Below are 22981 nucleotides of genomic sequence, written 5' to 3'. Positions count from 1 at the left end.
TATATACACATATAAATTATGTGGGTAGATATTTGTTCTAAAAAGGGTATTTCAACAAGTAAACAGTACAGTAGGTAGTTGATGTTGATATATGTAATGCACATAAGGGTATTCTAGTCAGATGCGCGTGTGTAAATATGCGATGTGTAAATATCAAAATATTACGTACGTCGAATCACTTTTTGTCAGGCAATATTACATTTAATGACAATTTTACATAAATGAATACATCCAAACACGTTGTACATATTTATTATTTGCAGGAAGAAATAACAGTTACAATTGTGTGTGTGTATCTTCCAAGCAAGAAAGAAGTTTTATCACATCACCATGGGACTAACTGACACACTCCGCTTCACTGCAGGTCCGCAAGCCACGCCCACCCCCCACAGCCACAGAAGAGGAAAACTGTCCTTTCCCGGGCATGATAACGTCTTAAATAATGTCAAACACGTAGCGTTACAATAACCAGGAAGATAAAGTGTTTGTCTCACACCTACTAATCAGGCATTCACATTTTGCCACAACACACATGGGGGAAAGTCCTATCTGGAAATACAGCCATATTAACTCCTAAACTGCCATTTTAACACACACCAAACCATCAGCACGCATCCAATGCTTTCTCGTGGCCACGAGAAACTTTCTCGTGGCCACGAGAAAGTTTCTCGTGCGCACGAGAAACTTTTTATAAAAAAAAAAAAAAAAAAAATTATTTTTTTTTTAATAAAAAGTTTCTCGTGGCCACGAGAAAGTATCTCGTGGCCACGAGATACTTTCTCGTGGCCACGAGATACATGTCTAAAAAAAAAAAAATTCCCATGTCCCTTTAGGGGCTCCGTAGACATGTATCTCGTGAGCACGAGAAACGTTTTATAAAGTTATATAAAAAAATAAAAAATAAAACAATTTTTTTTAGACATGTATCTCTTGCGCACGAGAAAGTTTCTTGTGTGCACGATATTCATGTCTAAAAAAAAATAATAATAATTTTTTTTTAACAAAAATAAAATAAAATAAAAAATAATTAAAAAAAAAAAAATATATATATATATATATATATATATTTTTTATAACTTTATAAAAATTTTCTCGTGCGCACGAGATACATGTCTAAAAAAAAAAAAAAAAAAAAATGTTTTCAAAAATAAAACAATTTTTTTAGACATGTATCTCTTGCGCACGAGAAAGTTTCTTGTGTGCAAGATATACATGTCTAAAAAAAATAAAAAATAAAATAAATAAATTAAAAAAAAAAAATAAAAATAAAAAATATATATATATATATATATATATATATATATATATATATATATATATATATATATATATATATATATATATATATATATATATATTTTTTTTTTTTTTATAACTTTATAAAAATGTTCTCGTGCGCACGAGATACATGTCTTAAAAAAAAAAATAAAAAAAATTTTTTTTTTTTCCCCCCATGTCCCTTAAAAACAACTTTATTCTCGCAACAACATTGCTATTTTTTTCCAAAATAATATTAGGACTTTATTATCGTAATTTCATGACCTCCCCCCCTCCCCTAATATATTAAAATGTACTTGAATTTTTTTACGTACATTTTTTGTGCGATACATTTTTTGACATAATACTATGTCTTTCTTTTCTGTAACCTGCACACACTTTTGCAGCTTGCGTTTGACAATGCAAAACCTCTAAAGATAAACAAATTGTCTTTGTTTGACTTTTGCAAGAGAGTTGATGACAGCTTGGGTGATATGGGCTGAGTGTTTAAATGTGTGTGTGTGTGTGTGTGTGTGTGTGTGTGTGTGTGTGTGTGTGTGTGTGTGTGTGTGTGTGTGTGTGTGTGTGTGTGTGTGTGTGTGTGTGTGTGTGTGTGCAACACAGCAGCCTCTTGCACAGATGGCATGCATGTAGGATGCCTTCCACTTCCTCATGTTGACATATGTTGTCTTTTCTATATCGGGCTGCTGAACCTGTTCAAACAAGGCAGATTTGCACAGGGGTCAGCCATTAATAACACGTATTGTACTCACACGCCCGAGTTAAGCGCCCCTGCCTGATTGAATGCACAGCTCACATGATATTACATCCGAGATGTTATCATCCTGACTGGACCTTTATTGTTGTTTTTTTACTTTATTTTTTTTACATTTTTAATTATGTCGAGCTCAACCTTGGAGATGATTCATGATCAATCTAGAGTTTTAACACTTTCCCACAATGCCCTTGAGTAGATGAAAGAGGTGTGAGGTATATGCCAGAATCAGCTCTGGGTAGCTGGCTGGTACAATGGCGCAGCTGTGAGCGTACACACACACACACACACACACACACACACACACACACACACACACACACACACACACACACACACACACACACACACACACACACACACACACACACACACACACACACACACACACACACACACACACACACACACACACACACACACACACACACACACGCATGCACATGAACATGCACACACGTACACGTACACACATTCAATTCCACAGAGCATAAGTCTGTGCATCCTTGATTAGTCCAGTGACATGGAAACACTACAAAAGTCGAAAGCATTTGCCTTTCCCCCTCATTTCTCATACATTCCAACGCTTATTTCCCACAACGACAGCATCCCTCAGGCTGTACTGCATCAACAAGCCACATCAGCGTGTAAAGGATATCACCACATGGGCTCAGGAACACTTCAGAAACCCACCGTCAGCAACTACAGTTGGTCGCTACATCTGTACGTGCAAGTTAAAACTCTCCTATGCAAGGCGGAAACCGTTTATCAACAACACCCAGAAACGCCATCGGCTTCGCTGGGCCTGAGCTCATCTAAGATGGACTGATACAAAGTGGAAAAGTGTTCTGTGGTCTGACGAGTCCACATTTCAAATTGTTTTTGGAAACTGTGGACGTCGAGGAAAAGAACCATCCGGATTGTTATAGGCGCAAAGTTTGAAAAGCCAGCATGTGTGATGGTATGGGGGTGTATTAGTGCCCAAGACATGGGTAACTTACACATCTGTGAAGGCGCCATTAATGCTGAAAGGTACATACAGGTTTTGGAGCAACATATGTTGCCATCCAAGCAACGTTACCATGGACGCCCCTGCTTATTTCAGCAAGACAATGCCAAGCCACGTGTTACATCAACGTGGCTTCATAGTAAAAGAGTGCGGGTACTAGACTGGCCTGCCAGTAGTCCAGACCTGTCTCCCATTGAAAATGTGTTTGGCATTATGAAGCCTAAAATAGCACAAGGGAGACCACCGGACTGTTGAACAACTTAAGCTGTACATCAAGCAAGAATGGGAAAGAATTCCACCTGAGAAGCTTCAAAAATGTGTCTCCTCAGTTCCCAAACCTTTACTGAGTGTTGTTAAAAGGAAAGGCCATGTAACACAGTAGTGAACATGCCCTTTCCCAACTACTTTGGCACGTGTTGCAGCCATGAAATTCTAAGTTAATTATTATTTGCAAAAAAATAAAAAAATGTATGAGTTTGAACTTAAAATATGTTGTCTTTGTAGCATATTCAACTGAATATGGGTTGAAAAGGATTTGCAAATCATTGTATTCCGTTTATATTTACATCTAACACAATTTCCCAACTCATATGGAAACGGGGTTTGTAAGTAAACATTGATTGATTGAAATGAAAGTAAAGTTAAAAAACAATGTCTCTAAAAAAAGAAGAAGTGCAGACTGACTTTGAGTGTCGATATATTATTTGTTCTGAATGGCAAAGGTCAAAGGTGGTGTTGAGGCTCCATCATTTTCCTGGATGCTCCTTTGCTGCTTGTTGTTTCCGAGACGCAAACATTCTCCATTCATTGCAGTTCCATTGTATGAGCGTCCTTAGTTAAAAATGAGTTGTACGTTGGTCTCGGTTAGGACAAAAATCTCTTTTAAAATATTAAATATTCAGTGTTTTGCAAGATGAAATATTCAGCATGCAAGTGTTGTGCACGTGTGCTGAGGTCAGTGCAGCAGAGTGGAAGGATGGAGAAATCTTTCTTATTCTTGCCCTTTGTGTCTTTCTCTGCAGTCATTAGTTCTTCTGGACCCAAGTCAACCCCCGTATGAATGCTTCTCTGCCTTAGTGTCACCTGAGGCCGTCTCTCAGCCCATCGTGGCCCAGACCCCTGCGGCCCTTGCACACCCTTGCCTCTCCATCTTTATGCATCCGAAGCTTCAACACGTTCCTATTGGCTCCTTTTGTGTGTTGGCTTTAGTTGTGCATCCACATGTTCTAGACCAGGGTGTGTCCAAAGTGCGGCCCCGGGGGCCATTTGCGGCCCGCAGCTAATTGTTTACCGGCCCGCCACACCATTCTGCAAATGCTATTGTAAAAATAAAAAAGAACATAAAAAAAAGTGGAATGAGGTGAAATCTAACGAGAAAAAGTTGCAATGTTGACACAAAAGCTGCCATGTAGGCTGTTTTTTTTTTTTTTTTTTTGTCATTGCTCAAAAAATAATAATAAAAAAGACAAAAAAAATCCATGTTATAATGAATTATTTTCAGGGCTCCAATGACTTCAAATATTTCACTTTAAAATGTTTTATGTGGTAAATATTGCATATATTGTGTAGTAGCCATATAAAAACATCAAAGTTCTCTTTGACCAAAGAGCATAAAACAAACAAAATAATAGTTCCAGCATAAAATGGACAGATATATCTGGGGCCGTACTTATCAAGCTTCTTAGAATTACTCCTAAGAAGTCTGCTAAGAGTTGACTTAAGAGTAAATAAATTCTTCGCTGAAAACTGCACTTAAAAGTTAGTTATCAAGCGTCTTACTCACACTTTCAGCGAAGTGTAGGACTGAATCTTAAGTGTCACACTCAGAGCTGAATTACGACATTACTATGTGCCGTAAACGGAATTTTAGGTGACGTCATTTCTGTGTCCATAGAAATGACCAATCACGGAAGGGAATCCGTTGTCTAAGAATAAATAAATATCTTGGAAATATTTAGTTGGACAATGGGAGTGTATATTTTGACAATAAACTATAAAATAATACAAAACAAACTAGTCCCCGCCCGCACTCATGCTACCGCTCCCTCTCTTCTCTCGCCCACACACTCACTGACGTCACTCACCTCACGGCCACACACATACGCTACTGTCATAACATTTTCTTTCCAATTCATTAAGTAGGCAACTAATTTGAAACTGGTGTGGGTGGCTCTATATATACTAGCCCACTGCAGACACATGCAGAAATCAACAAGGAATCGAAAAGTATTAAATCTGTGACAAAAATAATATCCGCTCTGTCGAAACGATACCGTTTGATCAGCTGCTCGTCATCAAAAAAACCCAAACATTGTTCCGTTCCCTGAACGTTCGCGCACGTCTCTCTCGCCTCAGTGCCATCCCCTGCTGGCAACTCCTAACCACTTAAGACACCTCTGAAGGTCTCTTAAATATCGTGGAGAGTAGGAGTGATTCTTACACTTAAGAACGTTGATAAAAAGCTTATATTCTTAAGTTTGAGAGTAGGACTAAATTTCGCAAATTCTCAGGACTTAAGTGTAAAATGGCACTCTAAGAAGCTTGATAAGTACGGCCCCTGAAGTTGATCTCGTAACTTAAGTGTTGAAAGTAAAAAAAACCTAATAAAAATGTATCACTTTATGAGTGGGGCACCTTTTAGATCCCAGATATATTTAATGGGATTTTATTAGGGATGTCCGATAATGGCTTTTTGCCGATATCCGATATTCCGATATTGTCCAACTCTTTAATTACCGATACCGATATCAACCGATACCGATATCAACCGATATATGCAGTCGTGGAATTAACACATTATTATGCCTAATTTGGACAACCAGGTATGGTGAAGATAAGGTACTTTTTAAAAAAAAAGTGTAAAATAAGATAAATACAATAAAAACATTTTCTTGAATAAAAAAGAAAGTACAACAATATAAAAACAGTTACATAGAAACTAGTAATGAATGAAAATTAGTAAAATTAACTGTTAAAGGTTAGTACTATTAGTGGAGCGGCAGCATGCACAATCATGTGTGCTTACGGACTGTATTCCTTGCAGACTGTATTGATATATATTGATATATAATGTAGGAACCAGAATATTAATAACAGAAAGAAACAACCCTTTTGTGTGAATGAGTGTGAATGGGGGAGGGAGGTTTTTTGGGTTGGTGCACTAATTGTAAGTGTATCTTGTGTTTTCTATGTTGATTTAATAAAAAAAAAAACAAAAAAAAAACAACAACAACAAAAAAAACGATACCGATAATAAAAAACCGATACCGATAATTTCCGATATTTCATTTTAACTCATATATCGGCCGATAATATCGGCAGGCCGATATTATCGGACATCTCTAGATTTTATTTATCTTTTCACTGTGATTACTCAAAAATAATAATGAATTAAAATCAATGGTGTCTTGCATTATTGATGTTTTTAAGGTTCTAATTACTTCACATCAAACATTGCTTTATGAATGTTTTGGGCAGTGGGGGAAATACTGCATATTTCAGTTTTATTATAAAAAACAAAGTTGTCTTGACAGAAAAGGCATAAAATATTTGTTTTTTAAAATTTTATATCAACTTGAAGTTGATATACTGTAGAGATTTACTGTAAGCGTTAAATAAAAAAAATTAAATAATAATTTGACTTGTTTTTAACATTTTAATGACTTAGACCCTTTATGGTTACCCTAAAGGTAAAAAAAACCCCAAATCCATATATTTTGTTATGATTTGAAAATGAAAACTATCAAAATGGCCCCCGCAGGCTTTAATTTTTGCATGTGCGGCCCTCAGTGGAAAAAGTTTGGACACCCCTGGCCTAATAGCTAGAACTAGTATGCATATATCTATAAAAAGGCTTTTTTAAAAAGAAGGTTTTTTAAGCCTTTTTTAAAAGCATCCACAGTCTGTGGTGCCCTCAGGTGGTCAGGGAGAGCATTCCACAGACTGAGAGCGGCGGAGCAGAAAGCCATAGTTCGTAGCTTTGTCCTCGGAGGTTGGAGGAGGTTAGCCTGTCCGGAGCGGAGGTGTCGTGTGGAGGATTTGGGGGTGAGTAGTTCTTCGAGGTAGAGTGGGGCATTTCCATGGAGGCACCGGTGGGTTAATAGGGAGACTTTGTATTCGATCCTGAGTGGAACAGGAAGCCAGTGAAGGGATTTGAGAACTGGTGTGATGTGGTCGTATTTCCGCACTCTCGTCAGGATCCTAGCAGGACTATTCTGTAAGTACTGCAGCTTCTGGATGTTCTTGCTTTTGGTCCACCAAAAGTTTTATACTGTGCGTGAATGCACAAAGGTGAATCTTTGTTGATGTTATTGACTCGTTGGAGTGCTAATCGGGCATATGTGGTCAGTGCATGACTGCAAGCTAATCAATGCTAACATGCTATTTGGGCTAGCTGTATGTACATATTGCATCATCATGCCTCGTTTGTAGGTATATTTGAGCTCATTTAATATCCTTTACTTGTATCCTCTTAGTATATAATTTAGTTTTGCATGTCTCATGACACATTATCTGTATGTAATATTGGCTGCATTTCTGATAGTGGTTTGTGTGCCATGTTGTTCCAGACCACAGCAAACATTACCTAGCTTGCCAAAGATTGTAATAAATCCATTAGAAGAAGACAGCCTTGCCGTTTCCTTTAACTTGGGCACTCTTTTACTATGAAGCCACGTTGATGTAACACGTGGCTTGGCATTGTCTTGCTGAAATAAGCAGGGGCGTCCATGGTAACGTTGCTTGGATGGCAACATATGTTGCTCCAAAACCTGTATGTACCTTTCAGCATTAATGGCGCCTTCACAGATGTGTAAGTTACCCATGTCTTGGGCACTAATACACCCCCATACCATCACACATGCTGGCTTTTACACTTTGCGGTCCGGAGGACACGACGTCCACAGTTTCCAAAAAAAATTTGAAATGTGGACGTTTCAGACCACAGAACACTTTTCCACTTTGTATCAGTCCATCTTAGATGAGCTCAGGCCCAGCGAAGCCGACGGCGTTTCTGGGTGTTGTTGATAAACGGTTTTCGCCTTGCATAGGAGAGTTTTAACTTGCACTTACAGATGTAGCGACCAACTGTAGTTACTGACAGTGGTTTTCTGAAGTGTTCCTGAGCCCATGTGGTGATATCCTTTACACACTGATGAGGTACAGCCTGAGGGATGGAAGGTCACGGGCTTAGCTGCTTACGTGCAGTGATTTCTCCAGATTCTCTGAACCCTTTGATGATATTACGGAGCGTAGATGGTGAAATCCCTAAATTCCTTGCAATAGCTGGTTGAGAAAGGTTTTTCTTAAACTGTTCAACAATTTGCTCATGCATTTGTTGACAAAGTGGTGACCCTCGCCCCATCCTTGTTTGTGAATGACTGAGCATTTCATGGAATCTACTTTTATACCCAATCATGGCACCCACCTGTTCCCAATTTGCCTGTTCACCTGTGGGATGTTCCAAATAAGTGTTTGATGAGCATTCCTCAACTTTATCAGTATTTATTGCCACCTTTCCCAACTTCTTTGTCACGTGTTGCTGGCATCAAATTCGAAAGTTAATGATTATTTGCACAAAAAAACTGTCGGTAACTACAGTTGGTCGCTACATCTGTAAGTGCAAGTTAAAACTCTCCTATGCAAGGCGAAAACCGTTTATCAACAACACCCAGAAACAAAAAAAATAAGAAATAAAGTTTATGAATTTGAACATCAAATATGTTGTCTTTGTAGCATATTCAACTGAATATGGGTTGAAAAGGATTTGCAAATCATTGTATTCCGTTTATATTTACATCTAACACAATTTCCCAACTCATATGGAAACGGGGTTTGTAAGACTTATATATGGCTTTTTTTTGCGGCTCCAGACAGATTTTTTAAATTTTAATTCTTGGTCCAAAATGGCTCTTTCAACATTTTTGGTTGCCGACCCCTGGTCTACACCAATATTAATACAATATCAGACTCAGACAGATTCATACACACTTGTATCATTTTGTAGTGTGGACTGTTATAAAAGGTTTAGTCCAACAGAGAACAATGGCAGATATCAAAAACACTAACCCGTGTTTTCTTTTTATTCGTCTGGATTGGATTTATGCTGTTTTTAAGTTGAAGTGGAGGGGTAATTGTTTTTGGCAACACAACGTGGTCAACATATTTCATTACACAGTAGGTTGAATGATGCGGACACGTTTGTTACTGGATACTTTCTAATGCGCTTCTGCCTCGTAAGCAATATGAAACTATGTTTACCTTGTGTAAGGATGACTTAACTAAGCGGGGTCAACTTACACAGGCTAACAAATTCATTGGAAATCCATTGTTCAGTAACAAGTTTTGTTAGAATAATTATATATAAGTCATCACACCACTGCTAACAGCCAAGGATGGACCTCAAGTACCTCAACAAGATAAGGCAGACAAAGCAGAGTCAGGGCGAAATCACGAGGCTCAGCACATTTCCATTCTGCATAATCACGTATTGTGTCTACTGGGGCTGCTTGCATAGAATGTGACCCCTCCCTTTAGAAGCAGCCTCAGCGGTGTAACTAGGGAACTCCTGAATAAAATAGGGGGGCGTGGGGGCTGTACCTCAGAGCGTGGTGGGAGACTGTAACTGAGTGCGCAGCCCCATACGTTCTCCTCATGAGCAAAATTTAAATCTGTCTCTGCTTGATTCCTTGCTTCTTGTTCTGTTTAAAGGCCTACTGAAAGCCACTACTACCGACCACGCAGTCTGATAGTTTATATATCAATGATGAAATCTTAACATTGCAACACATACCAATACGGCCGGGTTAACTTATAAAGTGACATTTTAAATTTCCCGGGTAATATCCAGCTGAAACGTCTCGGTAGGATGACGTATGTGCGTGACGTAGTCAGTTAAACGGAAGTATTGATACCCAGTAGAATCCTATACAAAAAGCTCTGTTTTCATTTCATAATGCCACAGTATTCTGGACATCTGTGTTGGTGAATCTTTTGCAATTTGTTTAATGAACAATGAAGACTGCAAAGAAGAAAGCTGTAGGTGGGATCGGTGTATTAGCGGGGGACTACAGCAACACAACCGGAGGACTTTGTTGGAGAGCAGACGCGCTAGCCGGCGACCTCACCTTGACTTCCTACGTCTCCGGGCCGCCAACCCCATCTGTGATCGGGTGAAGTCCTTCGTCGCACCGTCGATCGCTGGAACGCAGGTGAGCACGGGTGTTGATGAGCAGATGAGGTCTGGCTGGCGTAGGTGGAGAGCTAATGTTTTTAGCATAGCTCTGTGAGGTCCGGTTGCTAAGTTAGCTTCAATGGCGTCGTTAGCACAGCATTGTTAACCTTCGCCAGCCTGGAAAGCATTAACCGTGTATTTACATGTCCATGGTTTAATAGTATTGTTGATTTTCTATCCATCCTTCCAGTCAGGGGTTTATTTCTTTTGTTTCTATATGCAGTTAAAGCACGATGCTATCACGTTAGCTCGTAGCTAAAGTGTTTCACCGATGTATTGTCGTTGAGATAAAAGTCGCAGTGAATGTCCATTTCGCGTTCTCGACTCTCATTTTCAAGAGGATATAGTATCCGAGGTGGTTTAAAATACAAATCCGTGATCCACAATAGAAAAAGGAGAGAGTGTGGAATCCAATGAGCCAGCTTGTACCTAAGTTACGGTCAGAGCGAAAAAAGATATGTCTTGAACTGCACTCTAACGTTCCTCATCCACAAATCTTTCATCCTCGCTCAAATTAATGGGGAAATCGTCGCTTTCTCGGTCCGAATCTCTCTCACTTCTGGCGGCCATCACTGCAAACAATAGGGAACTTTGCGTATATGTTCAACTGACTACGTCACGCTACTTCCGGTAGGGGCAAGGCTTTTTTTTTGTCAGATACCAAAAGTTGCGATCTTTATCGTCGTTGTTCTATACTAAATCCTTTCAGCAAAAATATGGCAATATCGCGAAATGATCAAGTATGACACATAGAATAGATCTGCTATCCCCGTTTAAATAAAAAAATGTCATTTCAGTAGGCCTTTAATAGATAGTTCGGTGCTTAAACCTGACAAGTTTAAGGGCAAAATAGCAATTTAAACGTCACCCAGCAGGCACAAGACATTGTAACAACGTTGAGAACTTGTTGAATTAGGTCCTGACGTTGAGCAACTCAAACCTAACGTTGGAACAACATGCTTTTTGACAGGTTGTGACGTTGATTTGACCATTGAAACTTGGTCATTTTCCAGCCAACCAACAACGTTGATCCAACGTCAAGACACCAAAATTGTCTCAATTTACAAATACAGCTATTTTGCAACGTTGTTTCAGAGTTACTTTTTAAGGACATGCATGTATAATCGACGTTGTGTCAATGTCTTGTGCCTGCCGGGCATTAAAACAAGAATATTTCTTAGATCCATGACCAGGATTAAAAGCCAGTACCACCGCCTTTCCAGACGAGCACTAACACCACATAAACCAGTGGGGGAATGGAGAAAAATACGCTATTATAATCTTATCACTGAAGGAGTAGGAAGCAGTTAAGAATACTTTTGCGTTAACATTTCATATAAAGCCTCCTGTCAATCATTAATTTACCTTTTACGTGTGCTTCTCCACGCAATACGGCCTTGTTTTTGCCATCTTCCATAACGTACAGTAGGAAGGGGATTCTTAAGGCCCCGTTTAGCACGGTTTACCTGACAGATGAAACATGACAAATTGGGGGCGCCACCAGTCGAGTGTTGATTATCTTAAAATTCGTTTTGTGGCAATTCCAACTTTGACCACAGCGTCGGTTGCTATTTAGAGTGCCGCTTCCCGTTATTATGCAAAATACTTAACCCCGCCCCCTCTTTCTGTCACTCGAGATCCACCCAGGAATGGAGGCGTATGAATCCTTCCCTGCTGTATTGCGATTTTAATCATTTTGCGTCATTCGATATGACAACTCCAAAGTACAAAACCCAAAACCAGTGAAGTTGGCACGTCGGGTAAATGGTAAATAAAAACAGAATACAATGATTTGCTAATCATTTTCAACTTATATTCAAATGAATAGACTGCAAAGATAAGATATTTAATGTTCGAACTGAGAAACTTCATTTTTTTTTGCAAATAATCATGAACTTAGAATTTAATGTCATCAACACACTGCAAAAAAGTTGGCTCAGGGGCATTTTTACCACTGTGTTACATGGCCTTTCCTTTTAACAACACTCAGTAAACGTTTGGGAACTGAGGAGACACATTTTTTAAGCTTCTCAGGTGGAATTCTTTCCCATTCTTGCTTGATGTACAGCTTAAGTTGTTCAACAGTCCGGGGGTCTCCCTTGTGCTATTTTAGGCTTCAAATTGCGCCACACATTTTCAATGAGAGTCAGGTCTGGACTACAGGCAGGCCAGTCTAGTACCTGCACTCTTTTACTACGAAGCCACGCTGTTGTAACATGTGGCTTGGCATTGTCTTGCTGAAATAAGCAGGGGCGTCCATGGTAACGTTGCTTGGATGGCAACATATGTTGCTCCAAAACCTGTATGTACCTTTCAGCATTAACGGTGCCTTCACAGATGTGTAAGTTACCCATGTCTTGGGCACTAATACACCCCCATACCATCACACATGCTGGCTTTTACACTTTGCACCTATAACAATCCGGATGGTTCTTTCCCTCTTTGTTCCGGAGGACACGACGTCCACAGTTTCCAAAAGCAATTTGAAATGTAGACTCGTCAGACCACAGAACACTTTTCCACTTTGTATCAGTCCATCTTTGATGAGCTCAGGCCCAGCGAAGCCGGCGGCGTTTATGGGTGTTGTTGATAAATGGCTTTCGCTTTGCATAGTAGAGTTTTAACTTGCACTTACAGATGTAGCGACCAACTGTAGTTACTCACAGTGGTTTTCTCAAGTGTTCCTGAGCCCATGTGGTGATATCCTTTACACACTGATGTCGCTTTTTGATGCAGTAACGCCTGAGGGATCGAAGGTCTGTTATATCATCGCTTATGTGCAGTGATTTCTCCAGACTCTCTGAATGTTTTGATTACATTACGGAGCGTAGATGGTGAAATCCCTAAATTCCTTGCAATAGCTGGTTGAGAAATGTTGTTCTTAAACTGTTCAACAATTTGCTCACGCATTTGTTGACAAAGTGGTGACCCTCGCCCCATCCTTGTTTGTGAATGACTGAGCATTTCATGGAAGCTGCTTTTACACCCAATCATGGCACCCACCTGTTCCCAATTTGCCTGTTCACCTGTGGGATGTTCCAAGTAAGTGTTGGATGAGCATTCCTCAACTTTCTCAGTCTTTTTTGCCACATGCGCCAACTTTTTTGAAACATGTTGCAGGCATCAAATTCCAAATGAGCTAATATTTGCAAAAAATAACAAAGTTTACCAGTTCAAACGTTAAATATCTTGTCTTTGCAGTCTATTCAATTGAATATAAGTTGAAAAGGATTTGCAAATCGTTGTATTCTGTTTTTATTTACCATTTACACAACGTGCCAACTTCACTGCTTTTGGGTTTTGCGCTTAATGTAAACAATTCTACGAGCCTATTTAAGCCAACAGGACACACGAAAACGTCAAGCGGGCACTTTGTTATTGAAGTGATAGACTGTATTGAGTTTTAATTGAATTTAGATACATCTTCATAATTGTTGACAATCATCACACAACGTATGTACAGTCTTTATGAAATATTACAATTGGAATTTACATAAACTTTGTACAAAATATGCCCGACTTCAATGCCTGGATGGCGGGGGTCCTCGTTGAGTCGTCTGCGGGGGAGAAACCACGGACCCGGCAGCCATTGGTGTCTGGAAGTGCTTCAGTTTCAGCAAGTACAGGTGCTTCGAGAGTCCATTTAAAAAGAAAGAAAAAGGGAGAAGTCCAAAAAAAAATAAAAAATAAATAAATAAAAAAAAGTACATCAACAGCAAAGTTGTGATTTTTCTTTTTTTCTTAGTTAAATTTGCTCCTTTTTTTTTTGGTTTGTTTTTTTGTTTGTGTGACGGAATGGAAAATAATCCGTAATTCAACTGCAAAACAAACAACAGTTCAATAGAATGGATCGGTCCTATTTACACGTAAAGGTGACTTATAAAAAAATGAATCATCTCTTTTTTTCTTTTCAACATGATTTCTATTTATCTACATTTTTTCCCCCCCCAAACAGAAACCTAACCACGATGAAAAGGCATCGTACGCTCAACTCTACTGATAAAGATGATTGTGGTTTGCCGTATTTATGCATCGCAATGCTGAACGTCTGCAAAGTCCTTCAAAGCTCTTCTCGCAATGGCAGAAAGTAAAGAAGAGTCCGGTTTTTTTTCTTTCTTTCTTCTTCTTCCCGCTGTTGTAAAAGAAAACAAACAAATAAAACAACGTTGAAACGGGCTCGGTTCGGTCCGTGCTGCGGAAGCGAAAAAGCAAAAGATGAACCTCCTTTTTTCCGTCATGCCAGTGAAATCAAACATGAGCATGCTTTTTAAAAGAATGTTTTGGATTTACAGTAATTGTAGGAAAATAGACTATCAAAGGACGACTCCTCTTGAAATCATTGATAAAGCTTTCCCGGATTGCTCGGCTACCAAGTAAATAGATACGAAACGAAACAAATCCTTAAAGTATATGCAAACACAAGCATAAATATTTTTGATCCACAGAGAGAGTAAGCTACGAATGACAAATATTAGTGATATATTGAAGTTGTCCTTTTTAAAACTCTTCTCTTTGAAAGTTAGTCCGTCCGCTGAAGTTGTTTCCCAGATGCTAAAAAGAGTCACCGACGTGTCGGGTGCTGCTGTCGGTCCAAAATGTCAATGCGCTCTCCTCACGTCGTTTAAAATTTCTCTCCCGTTCACCACCTCGCACAACCCCCCCTCAACGCCCGCCACGCCCATCTTTGAATGCCCGCCTCAAGATGGCCGTGGACTTTAATGGACGTAGTAGAGCCAGTAGACCACGTTGAAGAAGGAGAAGACGGTGGGGAAGATCATCCTGGACCACTTATCGATCGAGTTCACGTCGGACAAGTCCGGGATGTTCACCTTGAGCTGCGAGGCCCGCCGCCGTAGGCGCGACTTCTTCTGAGCGTGGCGCTCCAAGGCGCTGTGGCCATAGTTCTGGCGGGCCATGGCCGCCCGGCGGTACTGCAGCGTGGAGCTGTCGTAGGCCAGCATGGTGTTGCGGGGGTCCCCCGGCGCTCCCAGGCCCCGGGACAGGTCGCCGGCGCCGCCCATTTCGTTCTTCATCTCCAGGGTGCTGAACAAGATGTTGTCGTCGGGGGTCATCTGCGGGAGGGCGCAAAGGGGGGCGGGGCCATGAGAGAGGAGTACAGCTGGCTTGTCACACGGCACGGTGGATGCCGTGTGACATCATCAACACTACTCTTTGGAAAAACAGTACAGTGGAACCTTTAAAGTCAAACATTGTAGGGCTGGGCGATATATCGATATACCGTATTTCCTTGAATAGCCGCAGGGGCGCTAATTAATTTAAAACCTCCTGTCACTCCGGCGTTTACCGGAAGCCTGCGGGATGGCCGTGCATGCGCTAATTATTTTAAAACCCTCTTCTCACTCAATGCGGTAAATTTAGGCATGCGATTAGAGTGTGATGTAAGCAATACCATCATGAAAAGCACATTTAATAAAAAAAAACGTTACTATGGTCTTACCTGTACTTATAAATGGAGTCCATTTGCAGCTCCTTCTGACCAAAAGCATCGATAACTTGTTTATAGAAGTCTTCCTTATTCTTCAGTTTTAAAAGTCTCTCTGTCTCGATGGAGATATTCCTTTAATTATTACCTCCTGCTTCCATTGAAAGTCCAGTTTAGAAAACTGTTTTATTTTAGATACCGGTATGTAATCCTCCATGTTAAAAGTTCAGGCGAGAGGAAAAAAAAAAAAAATCTGTTGCTGCGTGTTGTCACTTCTTCTGCAGTACCGGAAGTCGCAAGAAGGATCACTAGCGCCCTCTACGACCAGGAGGCGGGAGTCATTTAATGACTCATACCGTATTTGACACACGCAGCTACGGTATATTAATAAAACATAGCTGCTTACTGTTCTTTTTAGCATACTGTACCGGTATTCAATAGCTTGGACCTTAAATCCTACTGAATAACTCTTTATCTTTTTTCCTTTGTGCGATTGCAAACTACTGAAAGCAGCTTCCTCCATTTTGAAAATGAGGACAGGTAAATCGTCACTCGTGACGTAACGAATTTGACCCGGCGGAAGTTCTAGACATATGCTAAATATTTTGTGAAACGAGTTTGACCCGGCGAAAATTATAGACATGCGATAATAAAATTAATATTTTGCGAAACGAATTTGATCCGGCGTTAATCCTGAACGGGCGATAAGGCCAAGCATGCGTTAATTATTTTGACAAACGAGTTTGACCCGGCAGTAATTCTAGACGTGCGAATACTATATTCCCTGCGCCAATTCAAGGAAATACGGTACTCGACATATCGCGGGTTTGTTTCTGTGCGATATAGAAAATGACTACATCGTGATATTCGAGTATTCGAGCACGCGTTTCTCACTCTTTCTTGTTTGAGTTTGAGTTTGAGTTTATTTGGAACATGCAAGCATACAACATGATACATCACAATTTCCAGTTTCTCTTTTCAACATGTTCGAAAAGGAGTAGGAAGAAGCAGAGCTTATTTAATCCTACCCCTTTTTCTTTTACATAACAGTTGCTAAAACTTTTTGTTCACTTCCTGTTCACAATTTATTCACAATAAACTCCATAAGTAATCACAATAAAAATAAATAAATAAATAATAGTAATAATTTAAAAATAATAATTGGTGAAGTAAGTCATATTTCATATGATGAGACAAGTAAGATTACTTTAAGAATGAATGAATGGATGGATGAAATAAATTGAGAATGTTTGTCATGGTTCTTCTTCTTTGTACTTTGTAAACACTTTAAGTTTGAAGAGTTTCTTGAAGTGGATCATATTAGTACATTGTTTCATTGCTTTGCTTAATCCATTCCAAAACTTAATTCCACATACTGATATACTGAAGGTCTTAAGTGTTGTACGTGCAAACAAATGTTTTAAATTACGTTTTTCTCTAAGATTATATTTCTCCTCTTTTTTTGAGAAGAATTGTTGTATATTCTTGGGTAGCAGGTTATAGTTTGCTTTGTGCATAATTTTAGCTGTTTGCAAATTCACTATGTCGTGGAATTTCAGTATTTTCGATTCAATAAATAAAGGATTTGTATGTTCTCTATATCCAACATGATGTATTATTCTAACTGATCTTTTTTGTAACACCGTTAATGAATGAAGTGTACTTTTGTAATTATTTCCCCATATTTCTACACAGTAGCTCAGATATGGTAACACTAGCGAGCAGTAGAGAATATGAAGGGATTTTTGGTCTAGAACATGTTTTGCTTTATTCATTATTGACGTGTTTCTTGCTACTTTATGTTGTGTATTTTTTACGTGAGATTTCCAGTTCAATTTATCATCAATTATTTTACCTAGAAATTTGGTTTTCATTTACTCTTCAATTTCTATTCCGTCTATTTGTATTTGTGTTTGACTTTCTCTCTACTGTTACCAAATAGCATTATTTTAGTTTTACTGAGATTCAAAGATAGTCTGTTTTTGTCAAACCATCTTTTTAATTAGTTCATTTCTTCTGTTATTATTTGTATTATCTCCTGTGTGTTCTCTCCTGAACAAAACGCTGTTGTATCATCCGCAAATAGTACTAACTTTAAATCTTTTGTAACTTTACAAATGTCATTTATGTAGAGATTGAATAATTTAGGTCTTAGTATTGATCCCTGAGGTACACCACAGGATATATTTAGCGTTGTAGACGTGTGTTCGCCTAGCTGCACGTATTGTTTCCTGTTCGTTAGATAACTTCTTATCCAGTTTAAGACTAACCCTCTGATGCCATATCGTTCTAGTTTTTGGATTAAAATATTGTGATTAATTGTGTCAAATGCTTTAGTTAGATCCATAAAAACTGCAGCCGCACATTTTTTACTATCTATTGCATTGGTAATTTCTTCTGTAATTTCAATTAAAGCCATTGAAGTTGAAACATTAGCTCTGTATCCATATTGGTTCTCTTCGAGTATTCTACTTTTATTTATGAAACTCTCTAATCTGTTATTGAACAGTTTTTCAATGATTTTAGAAAATTGTGGAAGTAACGAAACAGGTCTATAATTTGTAAATTAATGTTTGTCTCCAGTCTTATAAATTGGTGCAACTTTAGCTATTTTCATTTTGTTTGGAAATGTACACTACCGTTCAAAAGTTTGGGGTCACATTGAATTGTCCTTATTTTTGAAGGAAAAGCACTGTACTTTTCAATGAATATAACTTTAAACTAGTCTTAACTTTAAAGAAATACACTCTATACATTGCTAATGTGGTAAATGACTATTCCAGCTGCAAATGTCTGGTTTTTGGTGCAATATCTACATAGGTGTATATAGGCCCATTTCCAGAAACTATCACTCCAGTGTTCTAATGGTACAATGTGTTTGCTCATTGGCTCAGAAGGCTAATTGATGATTAGAAAACCCTTGTGCAATCATGTTCACACATCTGAAAACAGTTTAGCTCGTTACAGAAGCTACAAAACTGACCTTCCTTTGAGCAGATTGAGTTTCTGGAGCATCACATTTGTGGGGTCAATTAAGCGCTCAAAATGGCCAGAAAAAGAGAACTTTCATCTGAAACTCGACAGTCTATTCTTGTTCTTAGAAATGAAGGCTATTCCACAAAATTGTTTGGGTGACCCCAAACTTTTGAACGGTAGTGTATGTACTCCCTGTAATCGTAAATTTTGTTAACTTAAATATTGTCTAATTATGCAAAAATATATTATCAAACATTCAAACAATTTTTTAAATATAAATCAATACTAATAATAGTGATTTCAAAGCAAGTTATCCATCAATTTGTGCAATGTGAAAGTAGCAATAGATTTCATGGTAAAATTTTTAAATGTACTGTGGTTTTTACAGCATTTTTCTCTAAATGAAAAAAACAGTACTTTTTTTTTTTTACTGTAATAAACTGTGGTGCTGTTTTGGCATTTACAGTAATACACAGAACAATCTACAGTTGTTGATTTGGGGTAAAAACAAACAAACTGGCAGCTCAGGTGCCCAAATGTTACTGTAAAATTGCAGTTTTTTTAATTTACAGTAAAAAAAACAAATGTAAATTTAACGGTAAAATTCTGGCAACTGAGCTGCCTTTTCTTTTTTTTACCATAAAAACAGCAGTACTGTTTTTCCATTTACTGTAAAATACACAAAATTTTGATGTGAAATTATTGCAATTTACCATATTTTTTTTTACATCTTAGTTTAAAAAAAAAACTACTAATAAAATGCATAAAAAATGGTGTAATAATAGTACTCACTGTTGGAAGCGGCCCAAACATAACTGTGATGTGACCCTCAGTGAAAACGACTTTGACACCTCCGCCCTATGGTAAGGTTATGACCTCTTTGTTCTTTATTTTTCTCTCTTTTCCTTGTTTTTTACTCGTTGTTCCCCCTTTTTGATGGCCCATGTGGGATATTGGCAGTTTTTGAGTGCATTTTTGATGGTTTTTCTCCTCTAATATACCCAAAATATTGTCTGATTACAAGAAAATTTGAAAAGTTTAATTGTAACGTGCATCATAGGCCCCGTTTACACTGCACACCAAATCCAAATTTTTTTGCCCTCAAGTGACACGGATCAAATCTGATCTTTCACATCAGATTCAGGCCACATCAGGAAGTAGTCCACATCCGATTGGAATCGGATCTTTTCAAATGTGACCAGTCTAAATCAGACCTGGGCAAATTAAGGCCCGGGGGCCACATGCGGCCCGTTGAGCTTTTCAATCTGGCCAGCCGGACATTGCCAAATAATTTTTTTAGATCTTTAAGATGTAAAGTGTAGCTGCCATTATGATGTGCAGTCATGTTTTCTAATGACCGTAAGTCTTCAACCATACAAAGTATTTCAATGGTTGGAATATGCACTTTGGAATGATATACCAGTTACTATGGTAATCTAATTAGTTACAATGGTAATCTAATTAGTTACTATGGTCATCTACTTAGTTACTATGGTAATCTACATCACAGCAGCTCAGACGAGGCACCAAGCAGTGTGGGCGGGAAGCGTTTCCACAGACGCGGAAGGAGATTTTCACAACAAAGTTCTAAAGCTTAGTGATATATCACATGTATCAGATTGTCGGTGGGTTTATTTTGTACCCTTTGCGTTCATATTTCACTGTTTGTTGCGTTTCACTTGATTGTAAAATATGTCGATCGAAAGGGGGTGTGACGTTCATATTTTGTCAATATTCAGTGTTTTATCGTTCATAGAAAAATTTAAAAATTCCATTACGTTTTTTAAGACGGTCTGTCATAATGTTTTTAGCATTCAATCAGACATTATTGTGAGGTTTTGTATTAGTGTTCCTAAAAATAGATATACCGGCCCTCAGACATATTTTTTTCTCTAAATGTGGCCCCCGAGTCAGGCCTGGTCCAAATGTAAACGTGCAGGGAAATACAAAGCCCGCTAGCGGAAGTGAATACTTCATCACAACTCCGGTTTTGGTGAGCAAAGCCTTTTTTCGGCAGCCGAATTTTTGATGCATCACTAGTCAATGGTGCGCAAATAATAGGCGGTATGAAATATATGAATATATATTTTGATTCCGAAGACATAGTGATGGTTGAAGGACCCGGACTGACGCTGGTGCGTATTTGCTTACATGTTACGTACATTGCGTGAGGTTTTTACATAAGTGAGTTAATACAAATAAAGCTAATGTTGACAGCCATAAAAGGTTTAGAACCCTCCCAAATATATTACACCATATGTACAGTAATGATAAATAATAGTACAGGCCAAAAGTTTGGACACACCTTCTCATTCAATGTGTTTTCTTTATTTTCATGCCTTCAGTGACAATCTACTATTGTAGATTGTCACTGAAGGCATCAAAACTATGAATGAACACATGTGGAGTTATGTACTTAACAAAAACAGGTGAAATAACTGAAAACATGTTTTATATTCTAGTTTCTTCACACTTTGCACACTCTTGGCATTCTCTCGATGAGCTTCAAGCTTCTCCTTCGTGGAGGGGGGGCACAGATTCGGTGACCACAGATGAGGCGCTACCTGTCCAAAGTTGGGACCCAGGGTGGACCACTCATATGTGCATCAGTTGGGGACGTCTCTGCGCTGCTGACCTGTCTCTGCTCAAGATGATCTCCTGCTGGCCCCACTATGGACTGGACTCTCACTATTATGTTAGATCCACTATGGACTGGACTCTCTCACTATTATGTTAGATCCACTATGGACTGGACTCTCACACTATTATGTTAGATCCACTATGGACTGGACTCTCTCACTATTATGTTAGATCCACTATGGACTGGACTCTCACTATTATGTTAGATCCACTATGGACTGTACTCTCACACTATTATGTTAGATCCACTATGGACTGGACTCTCTCACTATTATGTTAGATCCACTATGGACCGGACTCTCACTATTATGTTAGATCCACTATGGACTGGACTCTCACTATTATGTTAGATCCACTATGGACTGGACTCTCACACTATTATGTTAGATCAACTACGGACTGGACTCTGACACTATTATGTTAGATCCACTATGGACTGGACTCTCACTATTATGTTAGATCCACTATGGACTGGACTCTCACTATTATGTTAGATCAACTATGGACTGGACTCTCACTATTATGTTAGATCAACTACGGACTGGACTCTGACACTATTATGTTAGATCCACTATGGACTGGACTCTCACTATTATGTTAGATCCACTATGGACTGGACTCTCACTATTATGTTAGATCAACTACGGACTGGACTCTGACACTATTATGTTAGATCCACTATGGACTGGACTCTCACTATTATGTTAGATCCACTATGGACTGGACTCTCACACTATTATGTTAGATCAACTATGGACTGGACTCTCACTATTATGTTAGATCCACTATGGACTGGACTCTCACAATATTATGTTAGATCCACTATGGACTGGACTCTCTCACTATTATGTTAGATCCACTATGGAGTGGACTCTCACTATTATGTTAGATCCACTATGGACTGGACTCTCACACTATTATGTTAGATCCACTATGGACTGGACTCTCTCACTATTATGTTAGATCCACTATGGACTGGACTCTCACTATTATGTTAGATCCACTATGGACTGTACTCTCACACTATTATGTTAGATCCACTATGGACTGGACTCTCTCACTATTATGTTAGATCCACTATGGACCGGACTCTCACTATTATGTTAGATCCACTATGGACTGGACTCTCACTATTATGTTAGATCCACTATGGACTGGACTCTCACACTATTATGTTAGATCAACTACGGACTGGACTCTGACACTATTATGTTAGATCCACTATGGACTGGACTCTCACTATTATGTTAGATCCACTATGGACTGGACTCTCACACTATTATGTTAGATCAACTATGGACTGGACTCTCACTATTATGTTAGATCCACTATGGACTGGACTCTCACAATATTATGTTAGATCCACTATGGACTGGACTCTCTCACTATTATGTTAGATCCACTATGGACTGGACTCTCACACTATTATGTTAGATCCACTATGGACTGGACTCTCACACTATTATGTTAGATCCACTATGGGATCTTAGACGAGGATGTCGTTGTGGCTTGTGCAGCCCTTTGAGACACTCGTGATTTAGGGCTATATAAGTAAACATTGATTGATTGAAGCACACATGTGAAGTGAAAACCATTTCAGGCGACTACCTCTTAAAGCTCATCGAGAGAATGCCAAGAGTGTGCGAAAAA

At 38.8% G+C, this 22981-nt stretch overlaps 1 protein-coding gene across 2 annotated transcripts in view; it reads right to left on the bottom strand.

Annotated features, from left to right (window-relative positions):
• Nucleotides 1-13682: 13682 nt before the first annotated feature.
• The window catches only part of gabrb2a (gamma-aminobutyric acid type A receptor subunit beta2a), a 171636-nt gene continuing 162337 nt past the window's right edge, over nt 13683-22981 (bottom strand). The window contains exon 9 of one of the 2 annotated variants that reach the window (XM_062045873.1): nt 13683-15344. In XM_062045873.1, the coding sequence (XP_061901857.1) occupies nt 14988-15344 (357 nt within the window). In that variant the 3' untranslated portion in view covers nt 13683-14987. The remainder of the gene's footprint in view (nt 15345-22981) is intronic. The other variant, XM_062045872.1, reaches the window with a different exon arrangement.

Source organism: Entelurus aequoreus, linkage group LG04 (genome assembly GCF_033978785.1).
Source record: "Entelurus aequoreus isolate RoL-2023_Sb linkage group LG04, RoL_Eaeq_v1.1, whole genome shotgun sequence".
In the NCBI taxonomy this organism is placed as follows: Eukaryota; Metazoa; Chordata; class Actinopteri; order Syngnathiformes; family Syngnathidae; genus Entelurus; species Entelurus aequoreus.
The sequence above is the reverse complement of the archived record's forward strand: the minus strand, read 5'-3'. Positions and strand labels throughout refer to the sequence as shown.